Source organism: Platalea leucorodia, assembly GCF_965183815.1.
Source record: "Platalea leucorodia genome assembly, chromosome: 12".
In the NCBI taxonomy this organism is placed as follows: Eukaryota; Metazoa; Chordata; class Aves; order Pelecaniformes; family Threskiornithidae; genus Platalea; species Platalea leucorodia.
This window is the reverse complement of record NC_138834.1, coordinates 4,188,784-4,212,610: the sequence shown is the minus strand read 5'-3', so window position 1 is coordinate 4,212,610 and position 23,827 is coordinate 4,188,784. Positions and strand designations below refer to the sequence as shown.

Genomic DNA, 23,827 nt, shown 5'->3' with positions numbered 1-23,827 from the left:
AACTCTTCAGCATCTTAACAAATAAGCATATACTTCATCAGAAAAGCAGGATGTTCATTCATCAAAAATATGCAAAAAGCTCTTTTACAGCATTTTATCTTTCCTCTGTCAACACAATGTATGTGCTAGGATGGTTATGCTCATCCAGAAACTGCAAATTACCAGAGCACACGTACAGATCTTAGAGCACACAGCAATGATGGTGATGACAGTATCAGTGGGTTCCAGTTGTTACAGTTGTTCTAATCATCATCTCCCTGGCCATTACGATAACATTTACCATTACAGCAGTGAATTGAGAACAGCACCTCCTACTTTCTAAACTCCCCTTTCTCATCCCAGACAGCACTTAATGGAATTAGCAGGCCTAAAAATTCACTCCACACACCACAACTTCAGTACCTGATCTAACCCTTCACTTACACATCTGCAGCCTGGATTGCTTCTCTTCTCCCCACAATAGTAAGCCTAGCATTATATGCATGCTGTATTGCCACAGGTGATTTTTTTTTGATCCCATCACAACAAGAAACTGGATGTTCTCAAACCTTAAATTTTTCTGGACCTTGACCTAAAGTTTTAAATTTTCAACTATTTAAATACAATTTACACTCTCTCGAATAGTTACACCGTGCTGGATTTCCTTTCAACATGAAAGAGTGGCAGGCATAATGCCTTGCTTTGTAAATTCAAAACAGAATTTTCTTTCTGTGCAATCATCTTCAAACTTACACACAGAATTTCTTTCTAAGCAGCTGCAGAGGGCTTGCTGCTAAGAGCAGGCAACAGCAAAGCCCGCCTCCATCTCAAGTGGGAAGCTAGGCTGCAAACCATCAAAATGCCAAAGGCACAAAATAGCATGCTTGTCCCAATTTCTTCATGTTATTTTGGTATACTTTAAAAAAAACAACAACACACAACTCATTAATTATAACCTTTCAAAAGTGTTTTCCTTTCCCCCAAACTGTTAAAATTTAGTAGAACTGCAGAGTTCTAACAAAACTATTTTTAGCCTTTGTTACGCAGAGAACATCATGAAGAGTCTCATCTTTCTATTAATGCAAATGTATTTAAGCAGTCAGTGCAGGAAACTTTAAAATATGTTAATCACTGTTTCTTTGGACTCCAGTCTCTAATGTCTTTGCTGATGTGTACATATCACAGACAAGCTAAGTAAAGGGAACACCATCATTTAAAGTGTCAATAGGTATTCACAGCTCCATAAAGTGACAGCCATATGTATATTTTATTGCCACATTTATATGTTTCATGAATTTCCACATTCACCATCCTTTTAATATATAATGCTCTTATTTTCTGGTGACTGAGCTGAATTGCCACGGTGTGTTATAAATGGAAATGCTTTTGATAATCACATGCACTGTTTTTCTTTTTAAAGTAATTCAGTGCTGATGAAAAGGGGCCAGATTGATGGCCTTGCAGATTGCAGTTCCCCGTTAATCCACAAAGAAAACAAGGCACTGTCAGGGCAGTAGCTGGGCCAGCTTCCCTCCAGTACATCTCCATTTAAATCCGTAAGAGAAAAAGAAAAAAAACAACATACACATCACATGTCTAAGGTACAGTCTGACTCTGCCTGCTCATATCCTTGGCCTTGCTTCTTATTTTTAGTAGCAGAGAAAGTAATCAAAGAAAGCAACGCATTGCTGGGATTGGACTGCTGCCCGTGAGCTGCTTCGTAGCACACATTTAAATCTAGCAGTACATATCACTCTTAGGCCGGCACACGCATCTTCAGTTTGTAGTTAAAAGACTACATGAATGTTGTTTAATAAAGCATTGAGGTAAAGTTACTGGGTCTTACTTGGCTTCAGCGCTCCTTTTCTGAAAGCAAGTGGTTCTCATCTACTGGGTGTCCCATCAGGAATGGCAGATATTTCCTTCAGTGGGTTGCTATGATAAGGACAAATGTACCCAAGGTAGGTGTATGTAACTCTCAATTTTGTCACTATTGTTTATGAAAATAAATACATAATTTATTAGGAATGTGGCCAAAATATTGGAAAATATTATTTTGGATTTTACTTATCTACCATACCTTCATAGCAGCAAGCATCACAGGTGAAAGGCAAGGCCTAGACACTTGTCTCAACCGCCTCTTAACTCTTAAGCTATAAAACTGAACTAGAAATTTAAAGAACAAAGGTCCTTTTTTAATGACACAGAAATATGTCAGCAATTAAGGGAGAATATGCTAGCACAGAAATTAATAAACAAATAAAAACATAGGATTTTAAAATACCAGAAGCAGCTCAGCCAGAATACTTAACACAGAGCTACATGGCTTAGTCATATGGCTGCATGAACACAACGGTGATGTGGCCAGAAACAGGAGCGTTTCATTGTGCGATGATAGCTGTGAGTCTAACAGCTTCCTCAGACACCCTCCTGCCCTTTGCAAGTAAAGCCCTGCCTGCCCACAGGGAACTAGGGAACTGTTAGTAAAGAGCTAATGGGTCATCCCCTTCTTAATAGATAGCCAGTTATGTAGCTCTTTTCTTATCTCGATAAAATTTCATAAATAGTATTAACCTTGGATTTTTGTAAAAGATCAAATCCCATTGAAAGGAATCCTCTAGTTATCTTTGGAAGCACTGGCTGTGTCTAGAATCGCATTTTATCTTCTGTTAACTGAAACGATACAGCTGGTAGAGTAAATTTCAAGTGTTTGCATTCATTTTTTTCTCCAGGTCAGGATACTTATGCCTTTTTTTTTTCTGGAATTTCAACTATTAGAAATGATCTGCAAATCTTCATGGCAACTACACAAAATATGCCACCTACTGCTAAAGGAGGAACCAGGAAGTTTCAAAATAGGTTCATGAGTGGTCTTGATGTAGTGTGCTTTGCTTTGAAGGATATTCCGTTCCTTTATTACTCCATTTCACATTTGATGACTTCTAAAAACCCACACAGAGAAAGAGTTAAATCATATTTGCCTTGCTGAAATGAATAGTCTCAATTACGTCTTTGAGACCATGCACTCAAGCCAAGATACTTTTGGCTCTCTGTGAGCATATTTTTTAAATGTATTGCTAATTATTTATATAGCTCATTATCTCCTTGCTATGCTGAGCACGACTCATTTCCCTCGTCCACCCACTGCCTCTCAGGTAACGATGAACTAATGGTTTGAATGTGTCTGAAACTATTCCTTTTTTTAAGAAAGAAAAAAAATTAACCATTGCAGCTGCTTTGGAGAAACATTCAGTGAAATCCAAAAATGAGATCTCACTGTCAGTAGATTTGAAAAGCAAGGCAGTTGAATTGCAACTTTCCCCCCAAATACAGAAAATCACCTATCGAGGTTTCTTCAAGAGCAATGCAGGTACCCTACAGACAGCTGTGTGCATAAAAAAAGAGAGAACATCCCAAGCGATGATTGCTTCAAAACTGTTTGTTTTAACCAACGTAGTTAATTTCTGGCCCTCCAAAATAAAATAAGCTATACCAAGGCCCCAAATGGTGTACTAATACTGGTACATATTCCCCAAGGAGAGAAAAAGGGGGCATTTACATAGAGCATGCTGCCAAACGTTACTGAGCCTGCAGTCCAGCATATACCTGGTGGTTGCCCCTCTCCCAACATGACAGAAAACGGTAAGGCTGATGGGCACGCTTCCACACTTGTTAGTATGTCTTTACACAGAATAGGTAGTGCTAGAATGTATTTACACAGGTTAGCTACAACTATACACACAATTTGAGAGCCCTGTTCTGCAAAATCTTATGCTTATTGAAGTACATTGTGAGCTGTCTGCAACGTTAGTGGAATCGCTTGTGCCAATTATTTACAGTGGTAAATAACTGAAGTATTGCATATATTTTCACACACACCACCATATAACTGCAATCTTGCACCCTGCCAGTGTGCACTGAATGTTTTCAAGTGTCTGACGACGCTCAGAGCTTCATACACCCCATCTTAATCCACCAGAAACAGAACCAGAAAGCTTCTTTGGAGGGCAGAATCACAGCTGCTGCTTCAAATCAGAGATGCAGTCTCAAAACCATTTAAGCAGACAAGTTTCTACGCCTTTCGTAAACTGGTCTTGTTCAACTCCCAAATTCATTCTATTCTCATCATGGTACTTCCTGCTGAGAAAGTAACTTGAACTATGTCCCAATATAAAGTGAATGTTCCAGGTTGCAGGAATGTTTGCTGAAGGACAATGCTGAGGACTACAGTACTTTTAATTTTAACTTCAGGTTAATTTAACATAAGAATTAAAAATTCTGGGACTGTAACTTGTAGTTATGTAGTTACTTTTGATCTAAACACATTCTGCATGACTTACCTTGTCAGTTTTAAACTCTTCACAGAAGGACTTTTTTTTTTTTTTTTTTTTAAAGACATTTGTCAGTAAAGCGTCTTTGAATTTGGAATCTGTACTAAGATCCCCAAACATAGATGCAAATACAGAACCTGTGCATATAAAATATGCATGAGTGCTAAGCACAGGTTAAGACAGGAATTTGTAAACTTGAACACACACTAATATGTTCCTGTTCACACATCTCAGTTTTTCTGGTTATGTTTGATGAAAGAGGACAGCTCAGAAATACAGTTTCATATATATCTTCCTGATATTCAATACACTTTCTGCAAATATGCCTTTTATCTCTGATGTACACCACCGAGCCATGGGCTCATCATAGGCTCTAATATCCATATTCAGAAAGGGACTTAATTTAAAGTATCTTTCTCCCAGCTCTTCTGCCTTTACAAAGTGCTGCACGCCTTGTACAACGTTTATATAAACTGGATTTTTGACCCAACAGTTCTGGTGGTTTTTAGCCAGTGAAAAGCAAGTCTGGTAGCTTTAAGCAGCCTTCTTGCTGCAGATCTAATCACTAGTACTGCTCCAGGAAACAGTGAAAAGTGTGGTCAAATAATGATCTAGTCTACATTTACATGCTGTTAGAGACCAATTTGATTATTCACACAGGTAAGGCTGTATCTTGCTCGCACCACTCATATGACTAGCTTGCTGACCTCAGTGGTACTACTGGTAATCAGAATTTGGCCTATATTATGTGGAACAAAATGAACACCAACACTAGCAAAAAGACTTGCAGATACTTGGAAATGGAAAACAGACTCTTCTGGCTTGAGGTCATCAATTTTAACAGAACAGAGACTCTTTTGCCACACAGTCACTCACTTGAGTAGTGACTGCAATCTTCGGCCATATGGAGGCTACTGAAGAGTCTCGTAGAAATGCATTAAAGGACTCAGTCTAGTTCATTTTGAGAACTAGGAGACAACTAGAAGTTGAAGAACCAGTTGTTTCATAACATCAAAGCCAGGAGCAAAATTAGTATTAAATGGTCATTTTTTTGGAAGCCTCAGCAGAAAGTCTGAGGCAGCTCTAGACCTGAATATGAAACAACCAACAACAGAGCTGTTACTGCTGTTCCTATGGGAGAAAGCTTTGATATGCCCTACCGTTTTCATTATCTGGGTTTGATGTAATAACTATTCGAAGGTAAAATATAAATTCTTATGTATCCTATAAAAAGAGTCAACCAGTCTCATAAATTATTTGTAAATTAAATCTCAAGCCAGAATCAGAGAGCCATCATCTAAATCATCTCTGAATTCAGTAGTAACATGACTGAGCCTAAAGATTTTAGTATGGGGTTTAAGTTTAAGGCTTATATTTTTTTAATATCACCTGAATACTTTGTCTCCAACCAATTTACTGGACAAGAAGCTACAAACGCAAATGGAGTTACTACAAAATTCTGCAGTCTGATTCATTAGGACAAAAGTTAATTAAATCATGTTCTCTCCTCAGATGTACTATTTTGTCCTAAAGATGATTAAACAAGAGGCAAATGTAATTAGGATAGGAAAAAGCATAAGCAAAAAATTTAATCTTATCATGTGTTTCAGAAAAATGAAGTAATAAATCACCTTGCTCCATAAGCCTTTTGTTTTGCTGTAACTGATAACGCATTGATATTCTTTAGCTTTCTTGTCAGACACAAATATTACATTTGTGGAGGCAATTTAGAAGGAAACTGGGACTGTGACAATGTACAGTACATTAAGGAGAAAAATAATATACAGAGCTAGGCTTATGCAGATGGCGTCCTTTCAGAGAGCAATGAACAGAACAGCAGGTAGTGAGATTTATGAAGATATAGACTACATCCATAAACATAAAATCAAGATTTTAAAAAATATATACATTGTCTTACAAACACAATCCCAACTCATATCCCAGGTTCAAAAAAATAATTGTTTTAGGGCAGGTGGAACCTTTGAAGGTTTGTGTCACTGGCTGTTTGTTGGCTGGATGCATTTAAATAACAGAGTACAAAATGCAAAAAGAAAAACCATGCCCTGCAAGCACTACCTGGGAATGAGAAAATCTGCATTCAGTTCCTGGATCTATCTCTGATTTTCTTTAGATATTAATTAGCTCATTTGTTCTGCTCTTTATAGAGGAATAGAGGTAAGAATGTTTCATTGCTCTTGTCTGTTTAGACCGGATTCACTGCTCAGTTTTGTCAGTTATACTGAGATCATTTTGGGATGTCTCCTAAAACTGCAGTCACAAAACCCAAAAGCCTATTTTTTAATATAAGAATCTGCACAGTTTGAATATATCATATACAACAAAGGTTATCAGAAGGCCTTACATTTGAATTTTATAATCCAGCAGGATTAATAGATGTATTCATGAGAGAAAACACAACTATAGACTTATAACACTTGAAAAACACGTAACATATTTTTTCCAGAATCGTAACAGGGCAGCACTGCATCCACCACAGGCAAAACTGCCCCGAGCCTCCTAAAGGCCTGACTCACCTACGCTCTTTTGAACATCTGAGCACGCCTCATCTCTCCAGAGCTCCCTTAACAGCCATCACCATGCGCGTAAACCACTCAGTCCCAGGCAGCAACAGCAAGAGAGCTTGAGCGTACCTGCTCCTAGCTGGTGCCCCTCCTGACCTATCCTGACTATGGCTCTGATTAGTCCACAGAGAAGATGGAAAGCATGTTACAAGACTGTTTTTATTAAAAGATCATATTTGAGTCAACAACCTTTCTAAACAGAGAGTAAGAATATTATGTTCTAGGGAAGAAAGAAAAAAGGTCAGCCTGCTTTCATGGCTACTGATTTAATCCCATCTTACACTGGACATGTCTCATTGTTTGGGGCTTTAAATATCTTTTACTGCTTTCACTCATTCAGGAGTGTAACAACCTCTGCTTGAACTCTGATTAGCAAAAAATGTTTTTTAAAACCACATTAAGATCTATTTTTGATGGAAGTTCTCTTCACAGCCTGCAGATAGGAAAGGCTTTTAATATACTGGCACTGTATCAACAAAATCAAAACAGAATTCTACATTTGCACAGGCAATAGTTAATCTAGAAAATATCATCAGAAATGGAAGGTTATATAAGTCATTGCATTGATATGGAGAAGAAAATTGGTGATGAAATGGTAAAGGGAAATAAACTATTAAAATAGTGCATTGGCACTCAGTGCCATATGTTTAAAAATGCTGAAAAGATTCAAATAAATTATGATTAACTTCAGCATTTATCAAAATCCAGATACTGGTTTTGGCCATGGATATTGTTGCTTTCACTGCTAAAAATCCCACACATGTACAGGGCACAGGAAAGAAAGGTAACCTTAAAAGTGCCTTTCACAGAGCCAGCTATCTAGGCTAAACACTAAGTATTATATCAAAAGCATTCATGGTTTTGATTATTATACTAATATCCAGCCTCACTGTTCTGCCATCATTAAGAGACTGCAAACCATCTCCGAATAGCAAAAAATACTCAAAATATTTACAATTTTTTTTTTCCTCTTTCAGCCCAGTTTTTGCCTATTATTATGAAGATTGAGCACTCTGATCTCAGCAAACAATGAATCCAAGCAAAGGTTTGGGAAGCATGACAGATTCCTGCTTTGCACAGAGGCAAAAAGGCTTAAATGGAGTACAGCATGTATTTTATAGAAAACTACGTACTGCGAAGGACTAAAGCAATTACAATTTTTTCCATCATGAACATCTGATAGAGGGCTATATCTCAGCAAACTGCTGTTGTTATAGAAACTCTGCTGACATGTTGCTACTATGGTGAAAGTGGCATTATACTCGCGCTAATGTCCTTTTTATCAACCTCAGTTCAAAATTCAGAGCACTTTAATTTACAGTCGGGGAGCTGCACGTCATTCACTGCAGCTGCAGGCAGTGTCAAATGCTGCTGTTGCCTGGTAACTAACAGGTAACTGGTGCAAGTCTGTTGTATTTATGTACACGGAAAGCTAATCACAGATGACGAAGGGAACATTTGTCTGTAGATAAAAAATTTGGTCTCTGTTTACTAAAACCCAGGATTTTCCTCTTGCAGTCAAACCACTGCTGAAACATACAGTATCAGAATGAAAAATTGCACTTATTTCTTCTGATCTTCAGTGTAAATTATTAAAAGTTATTGTTACTGATATAGCTCATTCATTGAAAATTAAATAGGAGTGAACAGTAAGTTAAAATTTAGCCCCAAAGTACTGTAACTACAGTATGAAAAAAACATTATTTAGTATTTCGTTAGGAAACGTTAATCCTGGCATCAGAGTATCCGGCTCTCTCACTGTCCGTACTACAATACTATGTAAACAATAGTGCTTTAAACAGAGGCTGGTTTGCGTGTCCAAAGTTTACCCTTTATCCAGAAGGCTACTACTGCCCAGCAACCATTTAGATTTCTTGTGTTCCCCTTAAATATTGACAAACCAAGCAGGGAGAAGAGACTCTGAATGGACTCAAAGATGCAGTCTATACTGGACTGAAAGGAGCTGCTGCAAATAATAATTTCTCTATTCTATTCCCAAGACCCTAATCCAAACCACTGCTTTTTGTTTTACAACATAACTTCGTGCTTCTTGAAAGCATGAACTATTTGCGTGAATTAAATTAACAGCAAAATTCCCACTACTTTCAATGGCATCCCATTTTTGCCTCATGTTGGTCTTTTGTAAGTGTACTGGGTCAGGGTCTACAAACAACTACTAACTTCTCAAATGCCTTCTGTTAAGGGAACGTCTACACACAACATTAGAAGATTGACTTCACTTTTTTACCAGAAATGTCTTTCACCAGACCTTAACATTCGGTTCACATCACAGCTATGTAATTATTCTTTTCAGAAGCAGAGATGCAAAGAAGGCATTAACAGCCGTTCAAAATATCACATTTATGCACTTTTCTCTTGTCATATTAAATATAATTACTTCTGATGCAATCAAACTCATATCCTTCAAATGGATAAATCCAGCACCAAATTTAGAACCTCAAGCTTCAAATACCAGGCTCTTAAAGCAACGCTTTAAGCCTTTACTTTCAGTTCAGTGAGGTACAATGTAAGAATAGTGAGAACATTAGGTTTAAAAATGGTATCTTTTATGAATTTTCTTTAAATTATTCTCTTAGTTATTGGTTGCAAAGTGCTTTGAAGATCAAAGACGGTGTATGAACCGCATCTTATAACTCAGTCACCAAGAGATGTGGATCAAGTAACTGACCAACATATATGCTCCTCAGAACTCACTATCATTGGACAATAAATCACAGTATCTTATTTTTCGTAACACCTGCCAGTCCTGAAGGGTCTAAAGGACTTATAGTATGCACATATTCTTCACAAAGATATGGACGTACATGTTTTCAGGCTGGCACAATAGCTCATTTTTAAAATGGGAGAGTATAGAGTAGTAGCAAATATTCATACATGCAGGTCTAGTTATAGGATCTGTCTTGTTTAAATACAGGTATAACTTCAATTACGCAATAATGAATTGCAATCAACTCCTCGCAGAGTGCAAAAACTGCGTTAACAGCTATAAAGCATGCTTATAGAACAAACCTTTATTAGCAACTCCTCTGCCCCTTATACATTAAAAGTAATACAGTACATTCTCTGTAGAATTTAAGAATATTACCCACAATCATTAAGATAGTCTATGGAAGGATACCATACAATACCAAACATGATTTTAGTATTCCCTATGGCATACTTTTCAAGAATCTATTGTTTGAACTCACTATAAATGTAACGAGGCCATTTTGTAAGGACAGGTATCAATAATCATAAATAAGGAAAATTTATGCATGTAAGTAAGCATTCATATTTATATAATCATAGGATAATTTAGGTTGGAGGACTCTGGAGGCCACGTAGTCCAACTTCCTGCTCAGAGCTGGGCCAGCTGCCGAGCTGGATCAGTTTGCTCAGGGCATTCACCAGCGGAGGTTTTCATCTCCCCAAGGAAGGAGATTCCACAGCCTCTCTGAAAAATGCCCTGGTGTTTGACCACCCTAATTTTAAAGATTTTTTTCTTCTTTTTTTTTTTTTTCTTTAGATCTAATAAGAATTCCCCTTGCCACAACATGTGTCTATTGCCTCTTATGCTTTCACTGTGCATCTCTGCAAAGAGTTTGGCTCCATCTTCTCTATAGTCACCCAGCAGGAAACATGCTTTCTGAAGAGTAATAAACTCCCTATATCATCCCTAAACACACGGCCCCCTGTTTTTGTGCAGAACATGTCCAAGCCAATCATTACTTACACACCACTCAAAGAAGTACCACCATAGTAAACATATTTGCCAAAATAAAGAGTAACTTAAGACTAATAAAATCATCTGTATCTTTGGCAAGGAGAATTCAGAGCAATGGCTGCCAATGTTGGGACATAAAGAGATCTAGGGAACACACTTCGACTTTGAGGTTTTGCTTTGTAAACTGAATTTTAAGAACTATAATTGTTTTAGCACTGCAGAGTAATGTTATTCTATCTCATTCGAAAAGAATATTTCTCTGTAAGACAGCATTAAGTTGAGAAGCAAAGCCCTGAAGTTTACGTCTAAATGGAAGCTCTGGAACTTGTAGTTTACCCTGTTTCAGGTAATTCTGAACTCAAACAACAGAAATGGCTTACACTACTTCATCTTGAACTAGTATGTCTAGAAACAATTTCGGATGCTTTACTCTTGATAAAGAAAGAACAAGTTTTTAACACAATTTGGTTCAGCTATTAACAAAAAACCCACTGCTAACAGAGGGCAGAGATGTTTCCTCGCCAAGCCACAAAGTTTGAACATTTCTTTACATTCAGAAGCAACTGTTCTCCTTCTACTAGGACTAAATAATAAGCAATGAATAAAGACAATGTAGAGTTCCAAACTTATCAATATTATTTGCTTCACTATCATTATTGAATTCAGTCAGTCAGTTGTGGTTTTGTCAGTGTTTCTGAAATTATAGATAAAATATAGACAGTTTCTGCAATTCTAGAAGTTCATACAAGGATTCTCATCTCCCAGTATTATTATGCACTATTAAGTGTTAGGATTTGTTTCTGCTGGCAGTAGCATGAGCACCAGTCACCTGCCCATCGCTCACTCCCCACAGGCATGCTACACTTCCCAAATGTGCCATTACAACTGCTTCTGCAGCTGTAGAAGGAACTGCATGACGAACTGATCCGTGCTAAAAATAACGCTGGGGTGGGCAGGGGGAGAAGTAGCTTGGTTAAGCAGACACTTCTATGAAAAGGACAACCGTGAAATCATGGCTTAGCTATCTCTGGCAACTGGCAAGTTTTTAGAGGATAACCCTGTACACAGTGGATCTCCTCCTGTACTCACCGAACTGCATTCACTGCTGAAAATTTACTCCAAAATTCAACTCAAGACAACTAGTTCAATCTATTTTCTCCAAAAATTTCCAAAAGCTTCTCTTCCTTCTTCATAATATTTTTGTTTTCATTACCAAGTTAAAAAAAAAAAAAAAAAAAGAAATCACACCCATTATAATTTCACAGTCCAAAAAGAAGTAAATTCCTTCGTGTAATGAAAGCTATTAATTATAGGAAACAAAATGTAGAGTTCCATCTGCAACTCTGATTTTAAAAAGAAACAGAAATTTGTCTGTTTATGTATTCAAATATCTTCATACTTAAGTGAAAGTATTTTATCTAAAAGGAGGCAATTCAAGACCTCACTGGCACACATATTCCTCTCTGAAGTTGTCTTTAGATACGCTGACATTATCCTATAGCTTTTATATTCAAAGGACCCTTCTAAAAGAGTCTTCTCTGAATGCAAAAGGTGCCTGAAAATCAGGACGCGTGCAAGCACATAGAAATCCAACCGGAAAAAAATCTGCTGACCTTCAGAATCAAGTGTCAGGACGTATACACCAAAACAGATGGGAATGTGCTGATCATAATCATTAAGCACTGAATCCTGCACTTTTGTATTCATGCATCCAAAACACAGCATTGGAATTACTATTTATATTACATTTTTGTTTATTAAACTCTCATTTCATGCTTAAATTATGTCCCAAGTACGTATGTATATTAAAGTACCACTACCGTTCTATAAGGTTCTAAGAAATCAATACAAAATCCATTGCTATACAGATCGTAGAGCTAAACCCTCCTTCTCCCAAACGCTCCCCCTCAGAAAACCCCAACCCCCTGACATTAGCGCACATGCAAACAAAAACCGCCAACCAACCAACCAAAAGCAGCAGCATAGACTACAAAACTATAGACTTGTCTTAAATTCATCAGTTGCCATAAAATAGTAAAAACAAAGACAGGACTTACTAAAAAATGCCAATGATGATGCTCTTGATTTAAAGTGGTGACATGAGACTTAGAAATCTGGGTCTCTTCTAGAAACTGGGTCTGATCAAATATTTTCTGTGATGTTGCAGGCTGCAGACATGATGGATCATTTCCAAACTGTATAGAATAAAACAAAACAAGTCAAGTGACCAGTTTGTTAAAACTGCATTTGTACTAGCTGACTAGCACTTGCTCTTCCTACAACACAGCATGTTTCATTATCATGTTTTTCATTGCACGTGCCCCCAAAAGCTGCTTGAAAGTGATGGTTAAATATACATTACATGCAACAGAAGCTAATCTAAACTAATAAATACAGCCTTGCTGAATAAACATTTTGTCAGGGCAGGCAACAAGACTGAAGTCCAACAAACCTCCAAAATAAGGCTTAAACACTGTGGTCATTGGTCCCTTGCAGGAAATTAATTTCAGAGGGTAAATGAAAAAATTCAGTTTCAATGTTTTCTCTATAAAATGTAGGGACGTAGAACTAAGCAGAAAAATTCTGACTAATATTTATCATAAGAGTCTGCAAGTTTGTCAGAATATCTCTATATTAACAACAAAGTTCCAGCGAAGCTTATACAAAGTACCATTAGAAATCCTGTATTTTTTTTTTTTGCCAGCTCACCCAAACCACTCACGGTGCTCCCTGGCTTAAGAGGGATCATTAGGTTTGATATTCCAACTTTTTTGGATGGAGTCAGTGATGTCAGCATTCTCAAATTCCTTTTTAAAGAAGGTTTGGGAACAACCACCTCAAATACACTACATTTTAATGTAAATATAATTCAAAATGCACATGCTTCTGAGGAACCTTAAAAGATCCTGAATTTGGGATAGTTCAAAACTACTTAATCCTTTGCTTAGCATTTTTATGTTCTGGACAACAATCAAACACCATTTGCAAAATGACTTAATAGAGACCATAAATTATTGCGATAGGCACAGCCCAAAGTCACTGAAACCAATGGAAAAAACTCCCGCTGATCTTTGGGTAAGATCCTAATTGTTTATAGTTTAGCTTTGTAACCCAAGCAAAGATCCAATAAAGCAGTTCTCCCCTCAGGCAAAATTAGCTTCCCTTCCTTACACCGTAAGTCAACCAATTTTGATACCACCTACAGCCAAGTAAGAATCATACGCATTTTAAGCTGCTTCCTCAGGAAACATGAAAAATGGGGAAAAAGTTTTTTAATAATAAAAAAGGATTTAAAAAACAATGTAACGCAGCATCAGCATTGTGACAGTTTTAAATGAATCAAAGTTTGACGTAAATTCTAGCATGAAATGCAATTAACTTGTTCCTCCTATTCCCAGAAGCAGCTTAGCAAATCACTACGATGATTGCACATAAAGATACCTATGTGACTGCCCACTTCATGGACAGCAGTGAACAGGCCGTTGTTTCAACTACATAAGGATCAGATGTAGGTCTGTCAAAAAACCCTACAATTTTTAAGACTGAATTTACAAGGCTATAATTCAAGTGATAGAATGAATTGACTGGAAGGACAGCATGCAAATATGTGCAAGAAAGAAACGTCTACTGGCATGGTCAAATTCCCTCTAAAACTCCAATTCAAAACTTCCAAAAGATGCCCAACATGAAGCATTTGAGCAGTGCACGGGGCCAGTAGATTTATATGCCTATTCACAAGCCATCCCTTGAATTAAAACACGTAGAGCACATTATTCATCACATACATACATTGGAAAGGATGAGTATTGAACAGTATTAGGTGCATTGATTAAAAGAACAGAAGAAATACAAGTTTAAAGATGATTTTTTTTCCCTCAGAATTTCTCACTTTTAAGACTAAATACAAAAGATAAAGTATACCGAGATGCTCATTTGCTCATCTGCACTTCTGTATCGTATCTTGTCACTAAGCCAGGACTCTCACCTGTTCAGTGAGTACCTGATATTTGAATGAGATTTCTAGGCAGGACTATTTATTTAAGTTTTTTGTGCTGTAAATAAATAAATAAATTGTATAGCTACAGCACACCCTTAAGTATTTAATAATACAGAGTATTCTGTTTATGATTATCATTTTCTCATATAAACATTACTGTCCACAGAAAACTTTCTAACTTCCTCTGAAGGGAGTTATGTATTTAAATCATATGTTTCATGGACATCAACTTCTGTAATCCCTTAGATTTTTTTCTGCCCACAAATGAGAAGATTTACCAATCTGAGGTCCTCAGCACCCTTGTTGACCTTTCCATAACTATCTTTTTAATACATTTCACCATGGCACATCTGATAGGAAGTAATTTAATCTTCCTCCAGTATTTTTCTAGTTGGAAGACTCCATAAGCTGAAACCAGTATCAGACACACTCCTGCAGAAAACAGAGGGTGTTTTGCAGTTAATTTCTGTAAGAACTTTCACTGTGCCCTCAATTTTACACAAAGTCATCACAACTCTGAACCACATGCTCTATCTTCACATCCCTCCTTTTGCAATACTCAGGTCAAAATAGCTGTGTGCGAAGATGTTAGAGCTCTTGAAAGCACAGTTTTAGAAATAAATGGTGTTGCAACCACAGCTGTGAAGCAGTAAGGCACCTTTCCATAATATTTGATCTGGGTTGCATTTCAAAAACTCGAAAATAAAAAAAAATTGAGTAGAAAGATTTGCTGATAAGCTCAGCAAATTAAATTCAGATAAGCCCCTATCTTTGCATGGATGGCTTCATTTCAGCTACACTGCAAGAGGGCAGGAAAGAATTTCAGAAACGCTCAAACACAGCCCACACAGTGTAGTGTGCTCGGGATCCAGCAGACCACAGCGCGCAGTCAGCAGGGGAAACATGACAATAGCTTCCTTCTACCCAGTAAACAGCACTTAGATCTTGTCCTGTCTACATCCTGTTAAAAAACTATCAAGGTATCATTTCCCACCTCTGTTCAGCCAACAGTTCCACCTTTCATCCCTCAATAGCCGCATTTTCACATAAGCATCGCTGTGCTTCTTCCTTATGCCCAAGAAAAGCTTCCCTGTGAGCATTTGTCAAAGGTATCCAACTGATCTCCTCAAACTTCTCAGTTGCTTCGGTACCTATGAAAACTAAGTAATACTCAGCCAGGTAACACTCCAAGGTTACTCTCACCCCCACCACTGTTGTTCCATGACTTCCTCCCACTCCCTTTTTCTGTCTTGTTAATCTTATATCACCTGTTAAACCGTGAACTTCTGAGATAAATCACTCCTGTTGTTACATGTATGTAGCACAACACTCTCTGGAGTCTGAATTTGTGCTAAAAACAGAAAAGAGCTGACATTTATTGGCCTCAGTAGATGATAAGCATGAGTAAGTTCTTCCAAAGACCTTAAAACTCATATTTTTCACTAAAATGGAATTCTAAAAATAACTTTGGATAGTGCCCCTCCACACACAAAATGGCAAGGCATACGTATTGCATCCTATATGCATAAGCTAAATATCAGAGGTTACTGTCTAACAGATTGTTCAGAGTTAATGATAGATACTTCCAGTCATACCCCCACATTTCCATCTATTTTTAAATATCTTTACTTACATAATGTTTGATGTCTTCATCAGCACCAATCTAATTCTGATGGCAACATCAAGGCTGTACTCGTAGGACATGGGAAATCACACTGAAAAGCATGCACCCTTACAGTTCTGTTAGGCTTGGGCCTGGAAGCACAGGATCTTTTATTTATTCATGAGTTTCCTGAGAAGAACCAGTGGTTGCTTTGTGTCAGCTGAATAGGATCGTAATTCAATCTTCACTGGAACCTGCTTATCTGAATAACTCATTAGGGTGCAAGCTGACTACTAAAGAACTCTGTTTTATAATAATAAAGCCTTTTGTTAGGGGAAGATATGTTTTGAGAAGTCACTTTATGCAGTATGAGTTTATCAAAGTTTGTTTTTGAGAGACAGCATTATTTCTTAAAAACATAAATAAATGAAGTGAAGCACATTCACACCTGTAACAGTAACATTTTGCTGCAAAGATTGTGTCAATGGGCAGTAGGATGTTTTATGGGCACAGGCCTTGAAAACGCAAGCTCACAGCTGCAAGAATACTGGAACAAGATAGTTTCCAAAGCGCTCAAGGCTTGGTATTCAAGCACAGGATTTGCAATCAGCTTTTCAGAGCTGTTACCACTCCTCTGAAATTCCAGTCTTTCCAAAGGGCTGTCTGAGTATAAATGACAAGGAGTCAACTGGCGTTTCAAAAGTCTACAGCTGCAGTACCTACAGTATTACTATAAATGCAGGTAAGAAGTGACCTCGTAGAGCCATGTGCTTATGATAATACTCATTATAGAGTTTTGACTCAGGGAAGTTTCAGGTTAACAGAAACAGCAAAAATAGCTGACCCTTTACAAACAGATCTTTTCCAGAGATCACTGCTATAGCATACACATGATGTGAAACTCAGCTCAAGAACTGAAAGAGTCATTCTAGGAAAATCACCTAGGAGGCAGAGCACATGAGGTGAAGTGATAGACTTGTTACTGCTGGCTACTGCCTAACAGCCCTGTTTGGAGCCAAAAGAGCACAGTAATGGTTTACGAAGGAAGCCGAATACAGAGGAGTTATGCTGATAATGGCAAATAAGTCTGTTTTAACATTCTTTTTCACATCACCTCCATTATAGATAATGAACAAATGAAAAAAATAGGTGCTAAGTTGGGGTGTGTGCATTCCCTCGGGGCTTTTTGAACCCTGGAGAATGGCTGCTTTTGAGTTTCATCCTCTGATCTGAGGCTTTGATATTTTGGTATCTTCATTCTAATTTAAAATTAAGACTTATTTCTGTCATAGGAAGGAGGAGAAAAGACATTCCAGCTCTTTCTCTGTCCTACCGGCATGAAGCCCTGCATTTTATAACATGATCCTCAACTGGATATGCAGTTCTCTAGTTTACTGTTCTGTTTGCACTTTACAGCAGTTTGAAACAGGAATTATTTCACAAATAATGATTCCAGTTTCCCTCTAGGCCCATGGGGGGTATCAATTTTTGAGGAGAGGCATCACTTCAGTTCACAAGAAAAGTGTGCTAGGCATGGTCTTGCACTCTATATTACAGCTACAACACCAGGAAATTCCCACTAAATGAACAGGGACCTTCTGAAGACCATCGGAACAGACAACATGAGAAGAGATGGTTATAAAAGATGAGTGAGGAGATGAAAATACATTCACTCTACTTAAATAAATCTAAATAGACTCTCTCCTAGTGTTCCGCTGACTGGCCATGGACACTTTCCTGACAAACATTTTCTTAGGGATTTTGCCTTCCAACATTTCCTGTCCTTTACTACATTCATTTAAAAATCTTCCTTGGTGTTGCTTTTACAGCTGATCTTTCTGCAAGTATTCCAGGGATCTTAACTAATTTAATCTTCTTCCTCACCCCATACCTATGCAAAACCTTTTGCTTATACTTACTCGTGATATAATCTAAAAGGGATTAAATACATATGGTTCATTATTGGCTGTTAACCAAAAGCAGACATCATCATAAGCAACAGTTCTGAAGCCATAATATTTTAGGGTGACTGGCCTCCAGAAAGGAGTAAGAGGCAAAAGCAATGTGCGAGTCCAAAAAACGGCTTTGGGATATTTTAAACATTAACATTACTTAGTTATTATGCTATTTCATAACACCATGATAGAAAGTATTGACACATAAAGGTGCAGCATAATAAGACTCTATCATGGTCCATTGGAGATCTAAGTCTTTATCAGTTTACATATTTCTTTTCAAGCTGAAATCAGCAAGACGCAACGTCAGCAGAAGGTAGAGGTCTAAATCTGAATCTTCGTTAAAGTTTCCTTAAAACTCCAAGTCACATTGTAGTCTAAAACAGTATTTCATGCAGATTACAACATCCAACGTGTTTTATGACAACTAAACTTTTTCCGATTGGTGAGGTACAAATGCTCTACCAACTTCGAAGATAAAACAATATAGCTACAAAACCAAGCTACATTAATATTCCTTACTTAACAGGGTTGTGAAACAGTGTTTTGGAAATTAATTTGAAGAGATGCAGTCATCGAGTCATACACTGTACAATCTCTACCTAGACATTAAAAATTATTCAGCAATCGACTTTGATCTTATATTGCAAATGACAAAGGCATTGTGATTGAAGAATCAGTGGCCAAGTTACACGAAAGACAGTAACATTCAACATGGAAGGCAAAATGTCAACAATGATAAAGTTATCGGTCTGCTGAAGCAATTCTTAAATGCTGTATTTGTAATGTAAGACACTTCAATAAATCCTTCACAAAACACATTTCAATCTTTCTCTTAAATTGAAAGGATTGCCCTGACCTGCCTCTGCTTTTAATACATGTGCTTTTTCTTCTGCCTCTATCAGAGAAATATTCCATATTAGTGAAATAATCAGTAGTATTACAATGTATAATAATTACGCAGCTCTACGCTCTGTGTGGGTGTGTGCATGTGTGCAGAGAAAGATATATTTAATACACATGCTAAGCAAGACAATATATTTTATTTACTGTCTATAATTAATTTATTACAATTTATTATTGTCCTATTAAGTCTAAGTAGGTAACAATAAGGCAAACCCTGGACTAGCAGCACTGTGGAAATGCCTCTTAATTTTTTAAATTGAAAATACCATAGAGAACAAATTAATTATCTGTATTGTGGTAATGCAATACAGTATTGCAGAGTGTCAGTCAAGGGACATGGCACACTGCACTACCCGCAGCACAGAAAAATATCGCATGCCTCAACAAGCTTACATTCTCTGCTTGTCCATAATAGTTCACATATAGCATCTTTTTTAAAAAATGAAAAATTATGAATTTTTACATCTGCCTGCATATTTTCACCAAGAAAAACTGAAACCATTGGGACATTAAAATAGCACTACATTATGTGCAAAAACTAATGTGATCTTTATGACGATAAAAAAAAGATGGGGTTACTACATCTTACCTAAAAGACGGTATCATCACTACTCCAGAACCCCCCCACAGTTCCTCCTAGATCTAGAACAAAGAACTGATCCAAAAATCAAACCCCAAGGAACATAAAATGCTATTTTTTTTTTTTTTCAGCACAACTGCCTGCAGCTTCCAGGGATGGTTCCTTAGTTTCCTACCACATCACTGGCCCATGCCTGACCTTGTGTAGTTTATAACATCTGACAGGGTCACAGTGCAGTGATTTGGCTGCAGGCAACCACCTTTACAAATGATACACATAAACACACACTTACTCTTCATACAGCCTTGCCAGCAGAAAAAACACTTCATGTGCTTTGCAATTTTACTTCATGTTTTACTTTTTCACAAAAAAAAAAAAAAAAAAAAAAAATTATTACAATTCTGCATTACCACCGAATCTTATCCAAATCAGCTGATCTACACAGCCACTGACACAGCAAGATGGCTGTGGTAAACTGTAAAATATATATACAGGAAAGGGGGAGAGATTGGAGAAGAGGTAACAAGCTTTCTACAACACCAAAAAGCTTTTAAAATAGTAGTACCTCCTAAGAAGCAAGCCTTGAGGAATTATAAAAATTACTGTTCGAGGAAGGAAAAAAAACCTTTTAATCACTTGCAAAATTATTACTGCCCTGCAAGAAGACACTTGCTGTTAATCAAAGGACTCAACAAGTAAAACAACTCAGCATTTCATGATTCCTAAACTGCCATTTTTTAAGTTGTTAACCACAACACTGCAGACCTTATTTCTCTACTCTAAATGTATTTTGCTCTTCTGTTGCACTACTCCCCTGATCTTGCACTCTAAGACCAGAATTTGACTGCAAGAAAAGAGATTTTTCTGTCATATTAGAATATAAGGGGGAAACATGACACAGGTGCTCCAATAGTTGTTGCGTAGGTGAGAAGCATCAGTATGAAGTTCACTGAAAACATGGAGCTGTCATGGAGAAATCTGAGAGGGGGGAAAGAAATATGAAGTGTCTTGCCTGAGAAAGCAGTGACTTAAGAATAAGAGAACTTCTGCATCACTGTGATAACAACAACTGATGTTTCTTTAAGAAGGAATGAAAATAATTTTATTTCCTCACTCCTACATTTCTTTCTTTTTTTTTTTTTTTTCAGCTCAAAGGTGATACTCAACTAACAGGCAAGGGCTCAATTGAATACGAAAATAAAATTTTGAAAGATGCTACACTAATGTTCTTAGAAATGGTCCACACACCAGGTTTGGTGCCAGTAATGGTTAGTATAAAGTCCTCAGACAACATCTCAAAATGCCATCTGGAGAATCCATCTCCTGATATCTCTCCATCAGTAAGGCTAAACCATGCAATATACGTTTGTCTTAATTTTCTAGTATTAAGTCAAATATTACCCTCCATCCTTATTACAACTGAGAGTATGGAAATACTTTAATGATATTTGTCCTACGATTTGAGAGCTTTCTGGTGTATTAAACAATCCCCAGTTTTGTACTATTACTTCATATTTCAAAGTCACAAAACAAATCAATTAGCAAGATCATGCCACCTCGTCCTTAATCTCATTAGAAAAGACTAATGGCTACAGAATCAATTATTTTCATGGAGATTACTGCCTTAACACCATTAGCCTTTACATCACACAGGCTCATTTTGAATTTTCAATTCCATTGTAATTTCCTCCACTAGTTTAATTACAAGCCTTAATTAAGTCCCTTCTTTAATCAACTTTATAGCTATGTCCATTCATTTATGGCTGCATACAAAAATAAGAAACAAAGAGCAACTTGTAAAACCATAAGGCCAGCACAAGAGCTTTAACAGTATTTGGCTGGCCTTAACCTCTGCTCCAAGAATTGCAAGCAATTCATTCCTTTTAAATACCCATAATAAACTCACAACAAAGAAATCCAAAATTTTAGCTAGGTTTTACAAACACATGACTGATAAATTTTTGATTTTGCCGGTCCTGAAAATCCAGTTAATTAGGGATTATATTTACATACTTCATTGTTTAGTTTTCTGTCAATTTTAAGAATCTGTAGCTTGGTCACAGTTTTCTAGTTACTCCAAAAGCTAAGTTTAGACGGCAGTTCTTTTATCTATATACTATGAGGATACACTGGAATTTTTACATCAGTTAGACCTCCTGTCCTGACATGGAAAACACAAATCAATTTTAAGACAAGGAGCACCAACGGAATAGATAATGTATTACAGGAAGCTTAGCTGCTTAAGGTAAACTGATAGGAGAGGTGCAGCCAGGTTGGCAAAACTGTTTTCAGGATGTCTCCAAGTTCAAATTCACTCATACAAATCTAGCACATCTGAATCTGAAACAATCAGTAGGGGCTATTTGGCAAAGAAAACAGTTGTAAACTGTTCGGATATATTAAGTCTCTCTTTACTCCTATGTCAATAAGATTTAGATAAGTCTCTTTGTTTCTCACCGAAAGAGCTGTATCACACAAATACTTGTATGATTTTTTACCAATTTGTTTCAATGGGTGCATCCTGTATTTCTGCACAAATTTGCTATTTTATAATTGAAACATTAACTTCCCGGGGTATGCAGGTGCTATATTTTTCAGAATAATTTCATTTCTAAAGCAATAATTGAGATTTTCGAACTTTATGCTTTACTATTATCATAAATAATTTGTGGTTCTTTTCAGAGCAAAGTGCTTTGCAATTTATGGCACATTAGCCATGAAATTAATATGCTGCTTTCTTTGAAATGTGCCCTTTTTAACCATTCTGTACTGGGAAGATGTAGAAGTCGTTCAGATTCATCCACCCCACTTATTAACATATTCTATACAGATACATGTACATATTTGCATTGGCAATTTTTTTCTGTTAATATTATTAAATCATTAAAGTGCAGAGATATATATCTCTATGTGCTTTCACTAATGAATAAAAAGATGTACTTTCCCGTTACAGTTTGCAGTAAAATGCAATTCCAATTTTTAGGAGTTAATGTTTGATCCACTGACTGATCCCGTGAGGCTGAAAAGATCCCAACGTATATCTTACGTGAATTTCTGTTCAATAAGATTCTGAACATTCCTTGAAGTTCAGATTGATTTGGCATTGTATATGCCTTTGTCTGCATCAGGTGTGAAGACTTAAACACTTAAAGTTTCCAAAACATATTGGCTTAAAGAATATTTGCTTTCCTAATGTTTTTGGCATTTCAAACCTATTACAGACACACTCTGAAAAATCATGCTGCTGTATATAAATCCTGACCTCAATCCTTTGACCAGGAAAGCCCAAATTTAATCTTATTTTTTGCAGACCCTCGTATCTCCACAACATCTACACAAACAGATATATTCTTTTTTGACAAATTACTGTTTCAAGTAAAAAGGACAGTATCCTGACTCAAACAAAACCATTATTCATACTTCTCAAATCAGATATAATTTTTTTAAAAACAGCTCTCTGCTAATTCTTGCAAACTCACTTCCCTTGAAGGCACATATGCAGCAAATATCAGCCTTCTTTTCAAGAAAAAGCGTTATCTCTGAATGAGTATCAGTGGAGTTGCTAGCTAAATATTCACTCCATAAACATACAAACACATAGCCATTCTTATGGTGAGAAATACTTATTGGATCTAAAGAGAAGCGTGTCAATACAGAATTGCTCAATATCAACATCTAATACCATAATTAACCATCACAGAAAATAATTTTCTACTGTTTGGTATTTTAATAGAAAAGATAAATAATCCTTCTGTAACAATGGTACTATTTCAAGAAAACATTAAAATATTCTCCATTAACCTGCAGAATCTTTCTTATTTGGTGGGCCCATAATCAGAGGCATGAGAGGCTCCGCCTCCTAAGAAGTTTCTAAAAGCAACTTTTAAATATTTTGACACTTTTTAATTGGGCATAAGGGAAAGGTGCTACTCTTCAGTGACCTTCAGTGAAAGAGGAGATTGGAATGACCAGGAATAGCCTCTGTCCTTCCTTTATCTTTAACTAGCTCTACTCAAATCTTTTTTTTTCCCCTCTCTCAAAGAAGAGAGCGAAGAGCTAATTTATGTTCCTTCCTTATTGCAATGTGGCAGATAGCACAGCCATATCCTCCCGATCATTAGATCCTACAACTTGGAAGCTATTTTTGCCATTTCTTTCTACTTCACATCA

General features: G+C 36.9%; 1 protein-coding gene across 1 annotated transcript in view; it reads right to left on the bottom strand.

Moving 5' to 3' along the window:
* Positions 1-23,827, bottom strand: part of RIMBP2 (RIMS binding protein 2) — a gene marked incomplete at both ends in the record, with an annotated part of 154,082 nt that overhangs the window by 102,725 nt on the left and 27,530 nt on the right. Inside the window, one exon of the mRNA XM_082324932.1 lies at positions 12,674-12,811. Coding sequence (XP_082181058.1) covers positions 12,674-12,811 — 138 coding nt within the window. The remainder of the gene's footprint in view (positions 1-12,673; positions 12,812-23,827) is intronic.